Consider the following 15,329-nt stretch of genomic DNA (forward strand, 5'->3'; position numbering starts at 1 on the left):
CTGTTTCTCATAGCCCCCTGTGCTGGGCTCTGTCCTGTATGAGCAAGTGAGGATTTCATTAAAACAAAACAAACTCACAAACAGATAGTGGGCAGCCATGGTTTTGATGGCTCCACTGTGTTTTCTGCTGCTGTGGCCTGGATTCAATGCTCTCAGGGGGACTCTACTAGACGAGGTAGGTGGAAACTTACTGGCAGAAAGGAGGTCTGGGACAGCAGAATGTGCCGTTAGGTTGACAAAGTGCACTGAACTCTTCAACTGTAAAAAGTTGGTCATCAAGAAACCACATCAAGAATCTTTTATTATGTGATATATCCTTATTATTTGCATTACAAAGTCAGGTCATTTAAGTATCAAGTACACCTTTTGAAGTCACTTTAAGTAGTTATGGTATATGATTTTTTTTTTTTTTTTTTTTTTTTAAAATCCTTTTTAAGTGGTTCTACTTTTTTCAAATTTTATTAATGCTTTTATTTCCCCTGACTTTATTTTTTTAAATTAATCATGAGTGTTCCAGCAGAAGTGGGTTTGCCAATCGCTTTGGCTAATTACAATGACAGAAATGAAACGGATCCCCCTTTAGCATTGATGTAATTCAGAGTTTAATGGGAATGAAATTTGTGGTTTTGGAATAAATCCTTGGAATTTTGTGGTTTGTGTTCAAAGGAGTTTCCTATGTTTTTTTTTATTGTTTTTTTTTACAGTATTTTGACCTTGTATTTGACTTGTTTGTGCATTTATACATTTTTATGTTGTCTTTGCATGTTTGCTCTTTTGCTATAAAGCATAAAACTGTTTCATCTCAATTTATTGTGATTTTTGCAGTTAAAAAATTGATAACATTTACCACATGGAATTGAGATTTCGGACAGTTTCAGGTTTGTTGTGTAATTATTGTGTAATACAATGAAAAAGAAATCTGCAAAAAAGAAGCTGGGGTTGTACTTTTTAAATAAATGAATGAAGGAAATTGTAAAGTAGAAAAAGAGCTTGCCAGCACTATGTATAGTTCCTGCTTTGGTTAGTTTTAGATGTTGGCCAACATCAGGCTTCTCCATGCTTATACACAGAACAAACATCACTCATTTCATATTAAGTGGTCAAATTGTGTTAGATTGAGAACTTTCTTAGTATTTTTATCTGACTTTATTAATAGCCATTCAAAATCAGTAGATGTTTTCTTGTGTTCATTGATTGCAGGTAGAGTCTGTCATTTGTATTGTATTGTATTGTATTGGGATATTTTAAGTTTGGAATACAGAAAGAACAAATTGAGGTTCAGTTTAAAACCAAATGACTAAGAGAACAAACTAGATTATGGCGTAATGTGAAAATTAGATTGTTCACAGTCACATGTTCCATTCTTGTGTCATAGACCAACTACTAGCAGTAATATGGGGTTCAGCGTCTTACCCAAAGACAAATAAGCAGGCAAAGCAGAATCTAAAACCGGCAACCTCCTGATCACAGGTTTACCTTTGCACTACAGCCTCCCCAAATGCATTTTGAAATGCATTTGACAAATAGGTGATAATCTCTGAATTTAAAGGTAAAAAGGCTGAGAGAACACCAGCTCACTTGCCATCTAACTGGATAGCTTTCTGTTTTTGTTATTTATCTAAAGCAGATGTTGCAGAATGAACATCCACGAATGAATTCCCCCTATTTTGCAAGTGAAAATCCATTTTGAGAAGACTGTTTTGACAGAAAAAGCTACTATTTTAGCACTATGACCTAATGATAAATCTGACTATGGGAGTTTCACCTGTAATACCTATAGTAGACATGTATACAGTACAAGCGGACACTTTGGCTACCACTAGCTATTTAGTGTTCTTTTTCTTTCAGAAACCTCTTATTCTTTCTACCAGCCCAAAACATGTTTCTTCCTCAAGTTCTTCTTCTGAAACTTCAGGTATGTGCATGAAGCAAACACAGACACATTTCTGTGTTCTTTTAAAAAATGAAATGAAGATCAATTCTATTAAAAATAAAAATTAGGGCTTGTAAGGTGTTCACCTTTCCTAATGTACCTCCATCTTTTTCTTTTTTCTCACAGGGGGTTTCCGTCTGCATCGCTCTGCTGTGATGCCTGATATCACACATCTGGAGCTTTTGGTGGTGGTGGGGCCCGACGTGCAGCAGTTTCACAAGCAAGATACAGAGAGATACATCCTCACCAACCTTAATATTGTAAGTCTGAGCACAGACAGACAGAAAACACGTGTTTTTATCACATAGTGTTAAAGGAGGTAGAGTAAAGGTCAAATGATGCTGAACATTTGAAGTCTATTAGAAGGAGAAGAATTTGTTTACGCAATTCATGATGTCAAATTTTCCTTACCATCTATAGATCTCAAGTCTAACTCCTCTAATTCAGGAGTCTGCAACCTTCAACATTTAAAAAACCCATTCGGGTCAATTTCTCATTGACAACAACCCAGTAAGAACCACAAAATCTTAATTCAGCATTTAGAAAAATAAGACACAAATTTGTATTAAAGTTAATGTTACTAATATGATAAATATAATTAAACTTTTTTTTTTGCATAGTTAAAACAGAAACAGATTTTTTTTTTTCAAATATGAACTAGTTCATGTTTAAAGGAAGTTCATGTGAGTTTCTTTAAAAAAAAAAAAAGACACCCTGTACCATCTCAATCTAGACAACATAGTAGTAGTGTAATGTCAGCAGTGAAAAAAAACTATAGACAGTTTATTTTATTGTTGTTGGTGGATTTCTGCCAGAAATTCCTAAATCTAACAAACTAAAATCCAATCTGAGCTAATCAAATGACTCCAGCTGGATTTTTTTAGACCAGCTGGGGTACTTTAAATCCCTGAATTTTATTTAATAATAGACAGTCCACCTTAAAATCTGATGTGCCTTAAGTAGGAATTCTGGCTGTGTGCTTACTGACCTGAAGTTTTTCGTGGAACACGAGGCTCAAAAATCTGTCAAAATCTTTAAATTTGGCCCACTGCGTGATGGATTGTTAGTGCATTGTGGGTAGTGTAGTCGGGAGCCTGGCTGGATTACTGTTATGTTGAATAAAGTTTGGCTTATCTGACTGTTTTGTTTTTTGTTTCACTTGAAGCCATATGCAGTCATGACAATTACATTTCCATCTCAAATTAAAACTATTTTATTATTTTTCAACCACAAAAGTGGGGGTCCCAGGGCCACTTGTGGCTCCAGAGCCACAGATTGCAGACCCGTAGTCTAAAGTGTAATAACAAACTTTTTATTCTAATTTTCTAACAGGCCTCTGAGCTGTTGAGAGATATAACTCTGGGTGCTAACATGAGGGTGCATCTGGTTCGCATGATCATCCTTTCAGAGCCAGAAGTGAGTTAAGGACTTTTATTTTGCCACAGAAAACGCCTTGTAATAGCAAACTGCCTCTTAGTTTGTTCATTCTGCTTCTATGATTTCTACTCCACATGGCATCTCTGTGCTTTCTCTTCCAGCCTGAGATCCTAATGTCCAACAACATCACTTCTTCTCTCAAAAGTGTGTGTGACTGGGGCAGAAGGATCAACCCCTCCAATGACACAGACCCCCTACACGCTGATCTCCTGCTCTACATTACAAGGTATGACGGTTCCATGTATGCTGTGACTGTGCTGCAAGTTGACCTGTTGTGCTTTGTGTACACACAAACCGGGTAATGCTTTAACACAGGTATGATCTGGTGTTGCCCAATGGGAATAATCAGGTCAGAGGAGTAGCACAGCTGGGGGGAGCCTGCTCCAGTGAATGGAGCTGTGTGATCACAGAGGACACGGGCTTTGATCTGGGGATCACCATTGCTCACGAACTTGGCCACAGGTAAAACAAAAGTAGACTTCACCTGCTGGTAATGTGTATTATGCAGTTTAATATAGTCATTAAAGCATGCGTGCCCTTTAAATAATTATTTAATTTGGGGGTCGGAAGTTTTAAGACACTTTTCTAAACATTTTGAGGGAACATAATGTAGTTCAAATTATAGGGTAGTTGCTCTAGTGCTGCACTTTCCCATACATGCATTTCACATCAAGACTCGACAAACAGGACAGTATGTGCAAAAAAGAGGGCATTCTTTCCTTTGTAGTTTACAGTGTTTACATTTTATTACAGATTAATAACAATAGATTCAATTTGTGTAAAATTAATCATGGAAAAATGATTCAAAGGTAAAAGCTTTTTTGTGTTATACATCTATTTGGGAAAAACGGAGGGAGATTTTTTTATGTAAATTGAAAATATCAAAGATAGCTGTTAACCTTTAAAGACCCACTCAAATGAAAAATTGTGTTTAATCGGAATATCTTTAAAACGTCTACAGATTATTCATGCATTTCTAATGCAAGTATGTCTAAATATGTAAACTGTGTAAATTCCACATTGAATTGAATCAAATCGAGTGGATTGAAAGAAGCGAAACAAAATTGTTGATTAAATCGATCCAGGCTCTGGTGAGTTGAATTGAATTAGTCCTGGAAATGATTGGTGATACCCAGCCTCAATCTTTGCATTGGCAGTATAGTAGGGAAATATTTTTCCTTTTGGAGGATTGTTGTTTCTGACTCTTATTCTAATGAACAAACTGTACGTTTTTAAAAGTTTATCCTATATAACTCAAAATAGAATTGATACAATAATATCACAAACAAGCTTTTGAAATGATATTTTGAATTCATATTTCCTTATGTGAGGTATTCTTTTTGTATGTTGTTACTCTACAATAACTTCCAGTTATCATATTTGTAAATCGTGTTTCCTTTCACTCAGTTTTGGAATTGACCACGACGGCGTGGGAAACACCTGCAGCAGGAGTGGCTTCATGATGGCCTCTGACGGAGGCTACAACAGCGTTGATTTGACCTGGTCTGCGTGTAGCCGACAGCAATTCCTCACATTTTTCAGGTGTTCAGAGCAGCTGTGCATGAAAATGCATTAAATGATCATCACGATTAAATGGCCATTCTGCCAACAGTGATACTTTCAATTTTCCTGTTAAATCTTAAAGCTGGTATGCACTGTCAGTGGGTTCTGAAGTATTGGTGTGCTTGAATCGTCTCTTGCTTTGTTTTTTTTTAAGTGACGGGAAAGCAGAATGCGTAAAAGATGTCCCTGCAATGGAGGGCTCCCTGCAGGACTGGAAGCCTGGCTTGTACTACGGCATTGATGACCAGTGCCGTATAGCTTTTGGCAGCTCTGCAAGAGCCTGCTCCTTCACTAATCCTGACCTGGTATGCCACCTGGCATATAAGAAATGCCCTCAGGGGACATCCCATGTCAAAATATTAGTACGTATGTGGTTTCGTTGGTTCATTTGGGTTCATAGATGTGTTTTTGTTCTCTGTCAGCCAGCTTGTCGAGTTCTGTCCTGCCATGTGAACCCTGATGATGACAGTTCGTGCAAACGCCTTCTAGTTCCTCTGCTGGATGGAACAGAGTGTGCTCTTAACCAGGTGCTGCTGCTTGTATGTTTAGTGAGTCTTTTCAGTGCAGGCACTATGACAGAGATGTATCAGTGACAAGTGCTCTGCTCCTCCAAACTTCTCTTGCAGTGGTGTCTGAAGGGCCGCTGCGTGTCTCCGGGGGATCTGGGCTCCTCTGCTGTGGTTCACGGCTCCTGGTCCAGCTGGTCGGACTTTTCGTCCTGCTCTCGGACATGTGGTGGGGGGGTCACTCTGCGCACACGGCAGTGCAACAACCCACGGTGACAAACGTCTTGTAGGATCAAAACATTCTTATTTCTCACTTCTTTTATTTAAAGAAGCTTGTTCTCATTTTTAGACCTGCTTTTGGAGGGGCTGATTGCAAAGGTCCAAACATTCAGGCTGAACTTTGTAACCAACAGGCAAGTTCTCACTGCTCATGTTTACTGTAGACCTCTAAATGCAACACAGATCAGTGCTATTAAGCCAGTGGATTTTTCTAAGTCAAAGGTTTTAATGATTTGTTATAGAATCACGTAAAGAGCCCAAATTAGGGTTTTGATACATAGTTAGGCTTTTGTGTCTATGCAGAATAACGAAATAAAAGTTCTGTGTTTTGTTCCAGTGACCTAATTACATATTCAAAATGACATCTAGTTCTGTAGCACATTTCAACATTTCCTTTCTGTTTATTTTTTCTTTCAATTTGCATTTCCAACACAAACTTTAATTCTTTTCTGGTCTCACTTCCAGCCAATGTTCCTTTATTGGTAACTGAGGATGTACATTATATCATAAATGTTAGTTACTGAGAAGAACATTCCTTATTAATGATCATCAAAGAAAGTCAACCTGCCCAATTTTATAAAAGCGTAAGAAAGATATGCTAAAGAGAAAATACATTTATTACCAAACTCACTTATTACCAAAATGGCTCTTTGTGGACTCTTCAACGGTTCAACATTGTCTTTCAGATAAATTAGTGACAAATTGTGCGTGGGAGGGGCAGCTACATTTACTTTAGCACCCCAGCAGGGAAGAGAGGTTGAGGAAATTCTAAAACTCTGATGCTTTGGCCCCTTTAAAAACAATGGCAAACATTACTTTTTAAGAAAGGTGTTAAGAGTAATTAACATACTTATAGAAGACATATATAAACATATACAAACATATATAGAAGAGGAGCTGCACAGTGGGGTGGTGGGAAGGACTCTCGCCTCACAGCAAGAAAGGTTCTGGTTTGAATCCCAGCATGTTGCATGTTCTCCTCATGCATGTGTGGATTTTCTCCGGCAACTCTGGCTTTCAAATATGGTCAGCAAAATATAAAGTTTAAATAAGAGAACTGACAGCTTCCACAGCTCATTTTAATAAAGCTCAGGCTTGTCAGTTGGAGCTGTGAAGCATGGATGGAGTTAAAGGATGTGTCAAACTCCATTTTGTCTTGGAAAGAGATGATCCCGTGTGCTCTCTCAAATGACACTGAAAAAGTAAGAAAGTGGATAAAAATCAAGTTAATAAAGACAGATTCTTTACAAAACCTGTCAGTCAAATATTGAATCGTCTGTGTTTAACATGTACATCTATTTTAGAAAAAATAATTGTCTGCACACCACAGCAAGATTTTTAGGAAATATCAGTGCAGCATCCCCAAACAGAGCTGCCACTTTTTTGGGAAGAAATCAAAAAACCAAATCTGCAATAGGAGATTTTTTTATTGTTAATTACGTCCAAAATCTATTTTTGAGCAAAGTGATGGAACTTGCAGGTTTAAAAAAAAGAATAAACATGTTTGTTATTTAAAGGAAAATGTTCATTAGAGCAGTTTATGTTTTACTTAATTTTCATTATGAGTTTTTGTTAAAATAAGGAATGCATACGTCATCACATTTTAAGAAATGGGTATTAAAAAAGGGCAAACTACTTTTGGTACAAAGTACTTCTTATTATTCTGAAGTACTAACTTTATCAACAATTTGTTGAAAGGAAATAACAAGATTATGTACATTTCAAAAACTTTTAAGGGATCTATTGTGCCATATTAAAAATGTAGACTTTTACATGAAACTTTGATGTTTATTTTTATTTGTTTTTTGTGATTTTTAATTTTTGTAAACCATAAGGATTTTGACTAAGTCTCTTATACATGGCTTAAATGTCTGCTAAAACCTGAAAATCCTTCTTAGCCTGTGGTCATGTCTATTGTTATCCACAGTTAGAAAATAAATAGGAATAAACCTTTGTTCCTTTTTTTCTAAACTAAAGCTTTTGCATTAGAATAATATTCTACTGAGTCATGTTTACCAAGTCATGCATGTAATCATCTGCTGATAGGTGCGGTGCAGAGCTAAGAGCCTTTGACCTCTGATCAGAAGATTTCTGGTTCAGCTCTGCTTTGCCCACCCGAGTTCTGAAGTTTCCTTGGGCAACCTTTTAGGTTGGCTTTAGTGTTCTGCAGTGTAGCCACCATCGGTGTGTGAATGTGTGTGTGCATGGCTGTATGGGACTGTGACTAAAAAGTTTCACTAAATATGAGTTTGGATATAAAAAATACTGTTATTTACCTTTCGGCATATCCCTACAGAGGTCGCCACAGCGAATCAGCTTTGACTGGTGGTTTTGGCAGAGAGTTTTATGCCGGATGTCCTACCTGAGGAAAGAAACTGTGTATTTTATCCAGGCTGGGATAAAATACACAGACTTGGGTCCCTTGTATAGTAAGGTAGTAGTGTGAAGAGTCTTGCCCATGGACCCACACTGGATGAAGCTCATTAACACCCTCTGGGAAGCAAACCCTGGTTTCCTGCACATCAGTCCAACACCCAGCCAACTGAGCTATAATAATAAGTGTCATTTCAATTTCTAGGCAGGTAAAACAGCAAAACTGCAAAAAATGTAACAGTACCAGACTTGTAAAATGTGGGCTACTGTAGAGGTTAGTCTCAAAAACAATTAGATACTGATTTTTTACATGTCTTTTAGAGTTTTTATTCTATTTATTTAATACAGTTAATATTTTTATTCAACCTATATATCTATTTAATATAGTTAATATATTTATTTAATTGTACACATTTATTTAATATAGTGAAAAATAGTGAACTCAAAAATGATGTATTTTGTCCTTTTGCCAGCTAAACTTTAAAAGTGTGATGTATGAGTTTAAACAGCTTTAACAGTGTGTGGGGCAAAGTTGTTGTTTCTAATACTTTCTCAATGTCATCACATGTAATGCAGCCTTGTGTGCGAACCCAATTGGATTTCATGGCAGAACAGTGTTCCCAAACAGATATGCTGCCCCTTTACCTGCTGCCAAACACTGCCTCTTTCTACACCTGGATCCCTGCTCTTGGTTTTGTTAAAGGTAGGCACCAAAAATTCCTTCCTTCATTGTCAGAAACCAAAACCACTTTCTCTAACATGTTGTTCTTCTTTTGATCACAATTAGGAGATGAGCAGTGCAGATACATGTGCCAGTCCAATGGTGAAAACTTCATAGTGAGTCGCGGCGTTCAGTTCATTGATGGGACTCGCTGTGAGTTTGACAACCCATCTTCTTATGGCACCACGGCTGCTTGTGTACAAGGAAAATGCATGGTAAAGAAGGCAAACTAGTATTTCTAACACCCTGTGATTTTGCAAGTCTCCCACTCAGAAATCATGTAGAGACAATCTGGCATTCTGGAAATCACATTTCATCTTTTTTTTAAATAATTTATTTGTTTGCTACTGCTGCAAATAAGTATTTGAATACCTGTTTATCAGCTAGATCTGACCCTCAAAGACCTGTTACCCCAAATTTACACTGCGGTGTCTCCGTTGTGTTAATTTACATCGACTTCGTTGCGTCTTTGGTCTGCCCCCACTCCCCCCTGGATCAGGGAGGAGTGGTTTGTCCGGTCATCCCTGTGTCAAGTAGTTCATCCTGCTCTCCTCGCTCATCCAACACTTAAATGATCAAATCTCATGCCCTCTGCTTCCTAACTGTGTCCTTGTAAAATACGTGTTTAGTGCTGTAGATGAAGTCAAGTTTCTAAACCTCCTCAATTAGACTTTCCTCATCCATGGTGGTGTTATCTGCGCTCTTTTTTTCTATACTCTATTGTACAGAACATATAGAACAAGTATGCAGGACAAGTGCAACAATAACAATCACGTGAGCAGGGCACCAAAAATATTAAAGTTATATTTTTAAAGTACAGCAAAGTTTTTATTTTGAAACCCAGATCTGTTTTCAGTTCCCCGGCTTTTTATTGTGACATCGTTGCATAAATTACCGGTAACTGGAAATAAAACTCCTGCGTAAGGCTTACATTGCGTTGTGGCGGGCTGGACGTGGACCACGGACATGACGGAGGCGAAATAAACATTGTGATTGATTAATAAACTTTTTATGATTTATTTGTGTCAGCGCACTGCAATAAAGATGCACTGCGGCCTTTCGTCTGGCTTTAAATAGTCCACCTCCATTCCCCTTTTATTATCCTAAATTAGAAATACTTGAGGTTGTTATCTGCATAAAGACACCCGTCCACCTCATAAAATCAGTAAGACTCCAACTACTAAAATGGGCAAGGCTAAAGAGCTGTCCATAGACACCTGAGACAAAATTGTAGACCTCCTCAAGGCTGGGAACGGCTATGGGGAGGTTGCCAAGCAGCTTGGTGAAAAAAGATCCCCAATTGGAGCATTGTTAGAAAATGGAAGAAGCTAAACATGAATGTCAATCTCCCTCAGACTAGGGCTCCATGCAAGATCTCACCTCGTGCGGTCTCAGTGATTCTAAGAAGGGCAAGGACTCAGCCCAGAACTACATGGGGGGTCAATGACCCCCCATGTGGTCAATGACCTGAATAGAACCTGAACCATTGTTTCCAAGGTTACTGTTGGTAATAAACTAAGATGTCATGGTTTGAAATCATGCACGGCGCGGCAGATTCCTAAACCAGAACATCCAGGCCTGTCGTACGTTTGCCAGTGAACATTTGGATGATCCAGAGGAGTCATGGGAGAAAGTCATGTGGTCAGATGAGACCAAAATAGAACTTTTTGGTTCTAATTCTATTTGCTGTGTTTGGAGGAAGAAGGATGATGAGTACCATCCCAAGAACACCATCCCTACCATGAAACAGGGGGTGGTAGCATCATGCTATGGGGGTGTTTCTCTGCACATGGGAAAGAACGACTACACTGTATTAAGGAGAGGATGACCAGGGCGATGTGTTGCAAGATTTTGGAGAAGAACTTCTGTCCTTCAGTTAGAGCATTGAAGATGGGTCATTGCTGGGTCTTTTTAACATGACAATGACCCGAAGCACAGCGCCAGGATAACCAAGGAGTGGCTTCATAAGAACCATATCAAGGTACTGGAGTGGCAAAGCCAGTCTTCAGACCTCAACCCAATAGAAAATCTTTGGAGAGAGCTCAAACTTTGTGTTTCTCAGCAAAAGCCATAAAACCTGACTGACCTAGAGAAGATCTGTGTGGATAAATGGGACAAAATCCCTCCTGCAGTGTGCGCAAGCCTTTATTTTATAAAAATCATGCAATTTCTTTTGGTTTTGTCTCTCAAGGTAGACAATGTCAGACCCCTCCATGATTTCTAAGTGGGAGAACTTGCAAAATCACAGGGTCTTCAAATATGTATTTGTTTCATTGTACATTACAAATGTTTGGAGTCCCATTTGGCTCCTGACTTAGTCGCCTGATTTCTGCACAGCTGTTTGGGTGTGATGGTGTGCTGCATTCTGGGAAGGTGCACGATGTGTGCGGAGTGTGTGGTGGAGACGGATCAACCTGCAGTTTGATATCTGGTTTCTACACTGGTGGTCAGGCTAAAGGTAAGTTGATGAACTCCTTCTTACAACAGATAGACTAACATAATTGCTTCAAATGGTTAAAAATGTTGATGTTTCAGAGTACAGCACCTTTCTGACTCTGCCAGTGAATGCCACACAGGTTCATATTGTCAACAGGGCACCTCTTTTCACCCATACGGGTGAGTAATCATGCTGCAACCACATTTTTGAGTCATGAAGAACGTCTTTAACCACTCACGTGTTTTGTACCCACAGCTGTAATGATTGGAGATCAGTACATTGTGTCTGGAAAAGGCAGCATGGCCCTGAACATAACACATCCCTCCCTTTTGGAAAACCATCTAAAGTACCTTCTCCACCTGACACCTGACCTTCTACCTGAGATGGAGGAGGTGCTGGTGCCTGGACCGCTGCAACGAGAAATAAAAGTACAGGTCAGGAGTTTAAAAAAAAGTCATAAAAAACTGAGGACTCATGATCCAAAACATCAACTTTCTCTCAAAAAAAGAACCTAAGTGTGAACCTTAAATTATGCATTATCTTTTTCGTTATTTCAGATCTATCGCAAATATGGAAAAGAATATGGTGAAAGAACGAATCCAAATGTTAGCTATCAGTTTTATGAGCCAAATAAAAATAGTAAGCCTCTAACAAGCTTCAAACCAAGTGGACAATGGGTCCGTTTCACAACACCCTGCTCGGTGACCTGTGGAGCAGGTAAGTAATGTTGGATACAGTATTTTATTTCCATCTATAATGGATAGTTTCAATGTGCTACAATAGATTTTAGGAAGTAAAAGTTTTCAAATGAGACAATAAATATGGTAATACAAAATTTAGGAATGGGTTTTAGCCTACAGAGGGCAACAAAGTATTTATCAGTCACTGGTTCTGTTGTCTGCCATAAAAGGATGAGAGGTCTGTAATGTTCATCATAGATGCACTTCAACTGTAATGTAAACAAAGAACACAGGAAACCACATTGTATGATTTCTGGAAGCTCTATGTCAAACCTCACCTGGTGGAGTGTACAACTGATCTAGAGAATCTTGAGGAAAAAGCCCAGAACTACACGGGGGAACTGGTCAGTGACCTGAAGAGAGCAGGTACCACAGTAACAAAGGTTACTATAGTCTGTTCCATGATGGATTTAAATCCTTCAGAGCTCCAAAGGTCCTCCCGCTTAAGCCAGGACGTGTCTAGGTCTGTCTAGAGGTTACCAGAGACCATCTGGATGATTCAGAGGAGGATTGGGAAAAGGTCATGTGGTCAGATGAGATCAAAATGGAACACTTTGGTAGAAATGCCGCTCGCCGTATTTGGATGGCGAAGAATGTTGAGCGGCCCACCATGACGGCAGCGAAGCATTATGCTTTGGAGCTGCTTTCCTGCAAAAGGGACATGTCAAAGGATGAATGGGGCCATGCATGGAGAAATTTTTGGCAAAAACTTCCTTCCATCAGTGAGACCATTGAGGGTGAAACGTGGCTGGAACTTCTATAGCATGACAAATATCCCAAATATAACAGGAACGGGGTGGTTACCTAAAAGGTTCAAGGTTCTGGAGTGGCCTTGCCAGTCTCTGGACCTCAATCCAATAGATACAGTAATCTGTGGATGGAGGAGAAAGTGCATGTTGCCTTGCAACAGCCTCAAAACATCACAACCCTTGAGAAGATCTGCATGGGTAAATGGATCAAAATAGCAGCTCTAGTGCAAACCTGATGAAAACCTACAGGAAACCTTTGACCTCTGTCTTTGCCAATGAAATATATCCATGATGAATCAATATCTAACCAATTTTTTCTATCTATTACAAAGGCTACAAAGCAAAAGTCTAGCTTTATTCTTTATTTCATCTATCTTTCCACCAATTGTTATAACAACCTTTGAATTTTTTGTAAATTTTTTTCTAAGACTACAACTCTACTGTATATTTTCCCTCTTTTTTTAATCATCTTTACAGGTGTACAGAAGCACATACACATCTGTGTAGATGAAAATACCAACAGCCGCTTAAAAGAAGACGACTGTTCCGCCCCTCTTCCAGCTGCTCCCCTCCCCACAACTTGTCAGCTCTCATTCTGTCCCCCAAGGTGAATTACAACCTCAGATCTGCTGTTTGCTAGTCCAAATAGGAGTAAAATGTTTACTTTTCTGCAGATGGATGGCAGGAAAGTTTGGGACTTGTAGCGCCTCCTGTGGCGGAGGAGTGCGAGTGCGTCCCGTGCGATGTGTTCAGAAACAAGGATCAGATGTGGTAAAAGTTTCAGACTCTGAGTGCTCCGCTGATAACGCCCCTTCCACCACTGAAAAGTGCAGCCTACAAAACTGTCCTGCCAGGTAAAGTTCATGTACCACCTAACCAACAGTAGGAGGTCAGATCCAAGTGTTTCAATAACACATACACTCCAATTATCCCAAAATATAAAAGATTCGTCTACAGAAACATAAAAAACAAGTAAATCAGTTTAAAAATAAATAGTTGGAAAATAGATTCTGGATGAACAAGTAGTTTAAATGGAGAGGTTTAAAGTGGTTTAACCCTTAGTAATCCAGGGTTTTTGCATTTTCTTTTTACAACTTTCAATAATTTATCTTTAAACAGTTTTTTGTGACCATGCCTTACAACCATATTTTTGGTAAAACCATTTTTTTAATTGACATGTTTTCATTATGTTATGTAATAATTCAAAAATAAACCCTAGACTGTCAAATAACAACATTTTGAGTGTTTTTACTACACATATCACAATTGAGATTAAGCCTCTGGATGTCTTGGATGTCTTAACAGATTGTCCTCTGGATGTCTTAACAGAGGACATGAAGTTGGCTAATGTTAGGGTAGAAGATGTCCATGATAGAGTGAGGTGGAAAAGGATGATTCGCTGTGGCGACCCCTGATGGGAAAAGCCGAAAGAGAAAGAAGAAGATCACAATTGAGATTAAGCAGTTTTTACAAAGATCAACATTCAAAAAATTTGATGCAAACGAATAAATCCCTCAAAAAAGCAAAGACACGGTTCAAACGTTCTGAAAAATGAATTTTAAGAAACAGGTGAAACTCTCCAAAACCATTTGAAAACCTTTATTTTAAGGAGTATCACATATGTGTCAGAACTCTTGTTATGTTTGTCTTAAACCCCAAATTCCAAAGCTCATAACTTGAACGTTCACATTAAATTTTGAATCGAACTGTGGCTGGTCTGTATCATTCGTACATCATTTTAAATGACTTATACGAATACGATTGTCAAATGCAGCATTGAGTGTAGAGACTACCAAAGGGTTCAGCAGGAGAAGGAGCCCCATTTTTAGTGGGAAACGCTACAGGGCGGGGCAAGTAAGAAGCTTTGACACCCCCCCCCCCCCCACACACACACACACACAATTTTTGAGTCAATATTAGTACAATTATTGACAAAGATTTACAAATCATCAATACAAGCTTTGCAAATCTTGAGCTCCTTAAACTATTTGCTTCAGTAATAAAATGGTTTGAAATATGTATTGTTGATCCTGTCATTTGTAATGGCCTTGCACTCTGCTGTCCTTATTTGCCACCCTACCAAGGTCTTCTGCCCCCTCCCACCCCCTCTATAAAATATTCCAGCTCCACCATTGCGGAGCAGTTACTCCTCCCATTGGTTTGATAATGCTTTGTTCTCTTTTCATTCTTTCAAAATTAATTTCTTAGTTCTAAAATGAATGCTGATGTGGAAAAAAACACCTGACTGGATTAGAAGATGTTCAAATGAGCTTTAGTTCTCAAACGTACAAAGACTGTTTATTGCCGTGGTCTTAAAAATGTAATAGTGCTCTGCTGAGTTCAGATGTTGTTTTGTTAACAATCGAAAATACGAGATGATGTTTTTCATATATTTATTTTTTCTTTACTTGTCTAACCTGGTGAAAGGTCAGTGTCTCCTTTTGTTGTTACTTTTCACTTCTTCTATTATGCAAAATTGAAAGATTTATCATTTATTTTTAACAAAAATGTATTTTTAGAGAATTATAGGAGAAAAATGAACAAGGAGAGTCTTGAAAGAGACCTTGTTAAGATTAATAAGCCTGCCGTTA

At 38.5% G+C, this 15,329-nt stretch overlaps 1 protein-coding gene across 2 annotated transcripts in view; it reads left to right on the plus strand.

The window, feature by feature from the left end:
* adamts13 (ADAM metallopeptidase with thrombospondin type 1 motif 13) overlaps positions 1–15,329 on the plus strand; it is a 19,130-nt gene continuing 3,801 nt past the window's right edge. Inside the window, exons 1-19 of one of the 2 annotated variants that reach the window (XM_020706117.2) lie at positions 1–175; positions 1,849–1,915; positions 2,060–2,193; positions 3,266–3,349; positions 3,472–3,596; positions 3,686–3,832; positions 4,778–4,912; positions 5,088–5,238; positions 5,356–5,460; positions 5,560–5,711; positions 5,789–5,852; positions 8,668–8,794; positions 8,879–9,027; positions 11,150–11,270; positions 11,348–11,428; positions 11,505–11,683; positions 11,807–11,966; positions 13,216–13,345; positions 13,413–13,592. In XM_020706117.2, the coding sequence (XP_020561776.1) occupies positions 98–175; positions 1,849–1,915; positions 2,060–2,193; positions 3,266–3,349; positions 3,472–3,596; positions 3,686–3,832; positions 4,778–4,912; positions 5,088–5,238; positions 5,356–5,460; positions 5,560–5,711; positions 5,789–5,852; positions 8,668–8,794; positions 8,879–9,027; positions 11,150–11,270; positions 11,348–11,428; positions 11,505–11,683; positions 11,807–11,966; positions 13,216–13,345; positions 13,413–13,592 (2,369 nt within the window). In that variant the 5' untranslated portion in view covers positions 1–97. Of the gene's footprint in view, positions 176–1,848; positions 1,916–2,059; positions 2,194–3,265; positions 3,350–3,471; positions 3,597–3,685; positions 3,833–4,777; positions 4,913–5,087; positions 5,239–5,355; positions 5,461–5,559; positions 5,712–5,788; positions 5,853–8,667; positions 8,795–8,878; positions 9,028–11,149; positions 11,271–11,347; positions 11,429–11,504; positions 11,684–11,806; positions 11,967–13,215; positions 13,346–13,412; positions 13,593–15,329 lie in introns of those variants that run through there. The other variant, XM_020706118.1, reaches the window with a different exon arrangement.

This window comes from Oryzias latipes, chromosome 9 (assembly GCF_002234675.1).
Source record: "Oryzias latipes chromosome 9, ASM223467v1".
NCBI classification, from domain to species: domain Eukaryota; kingdom Metazoa; phylum Chordata; class Actinopteri; order Beloniformes; family Adrianichthyidae; genus Oryzias; species Oryzias latipes.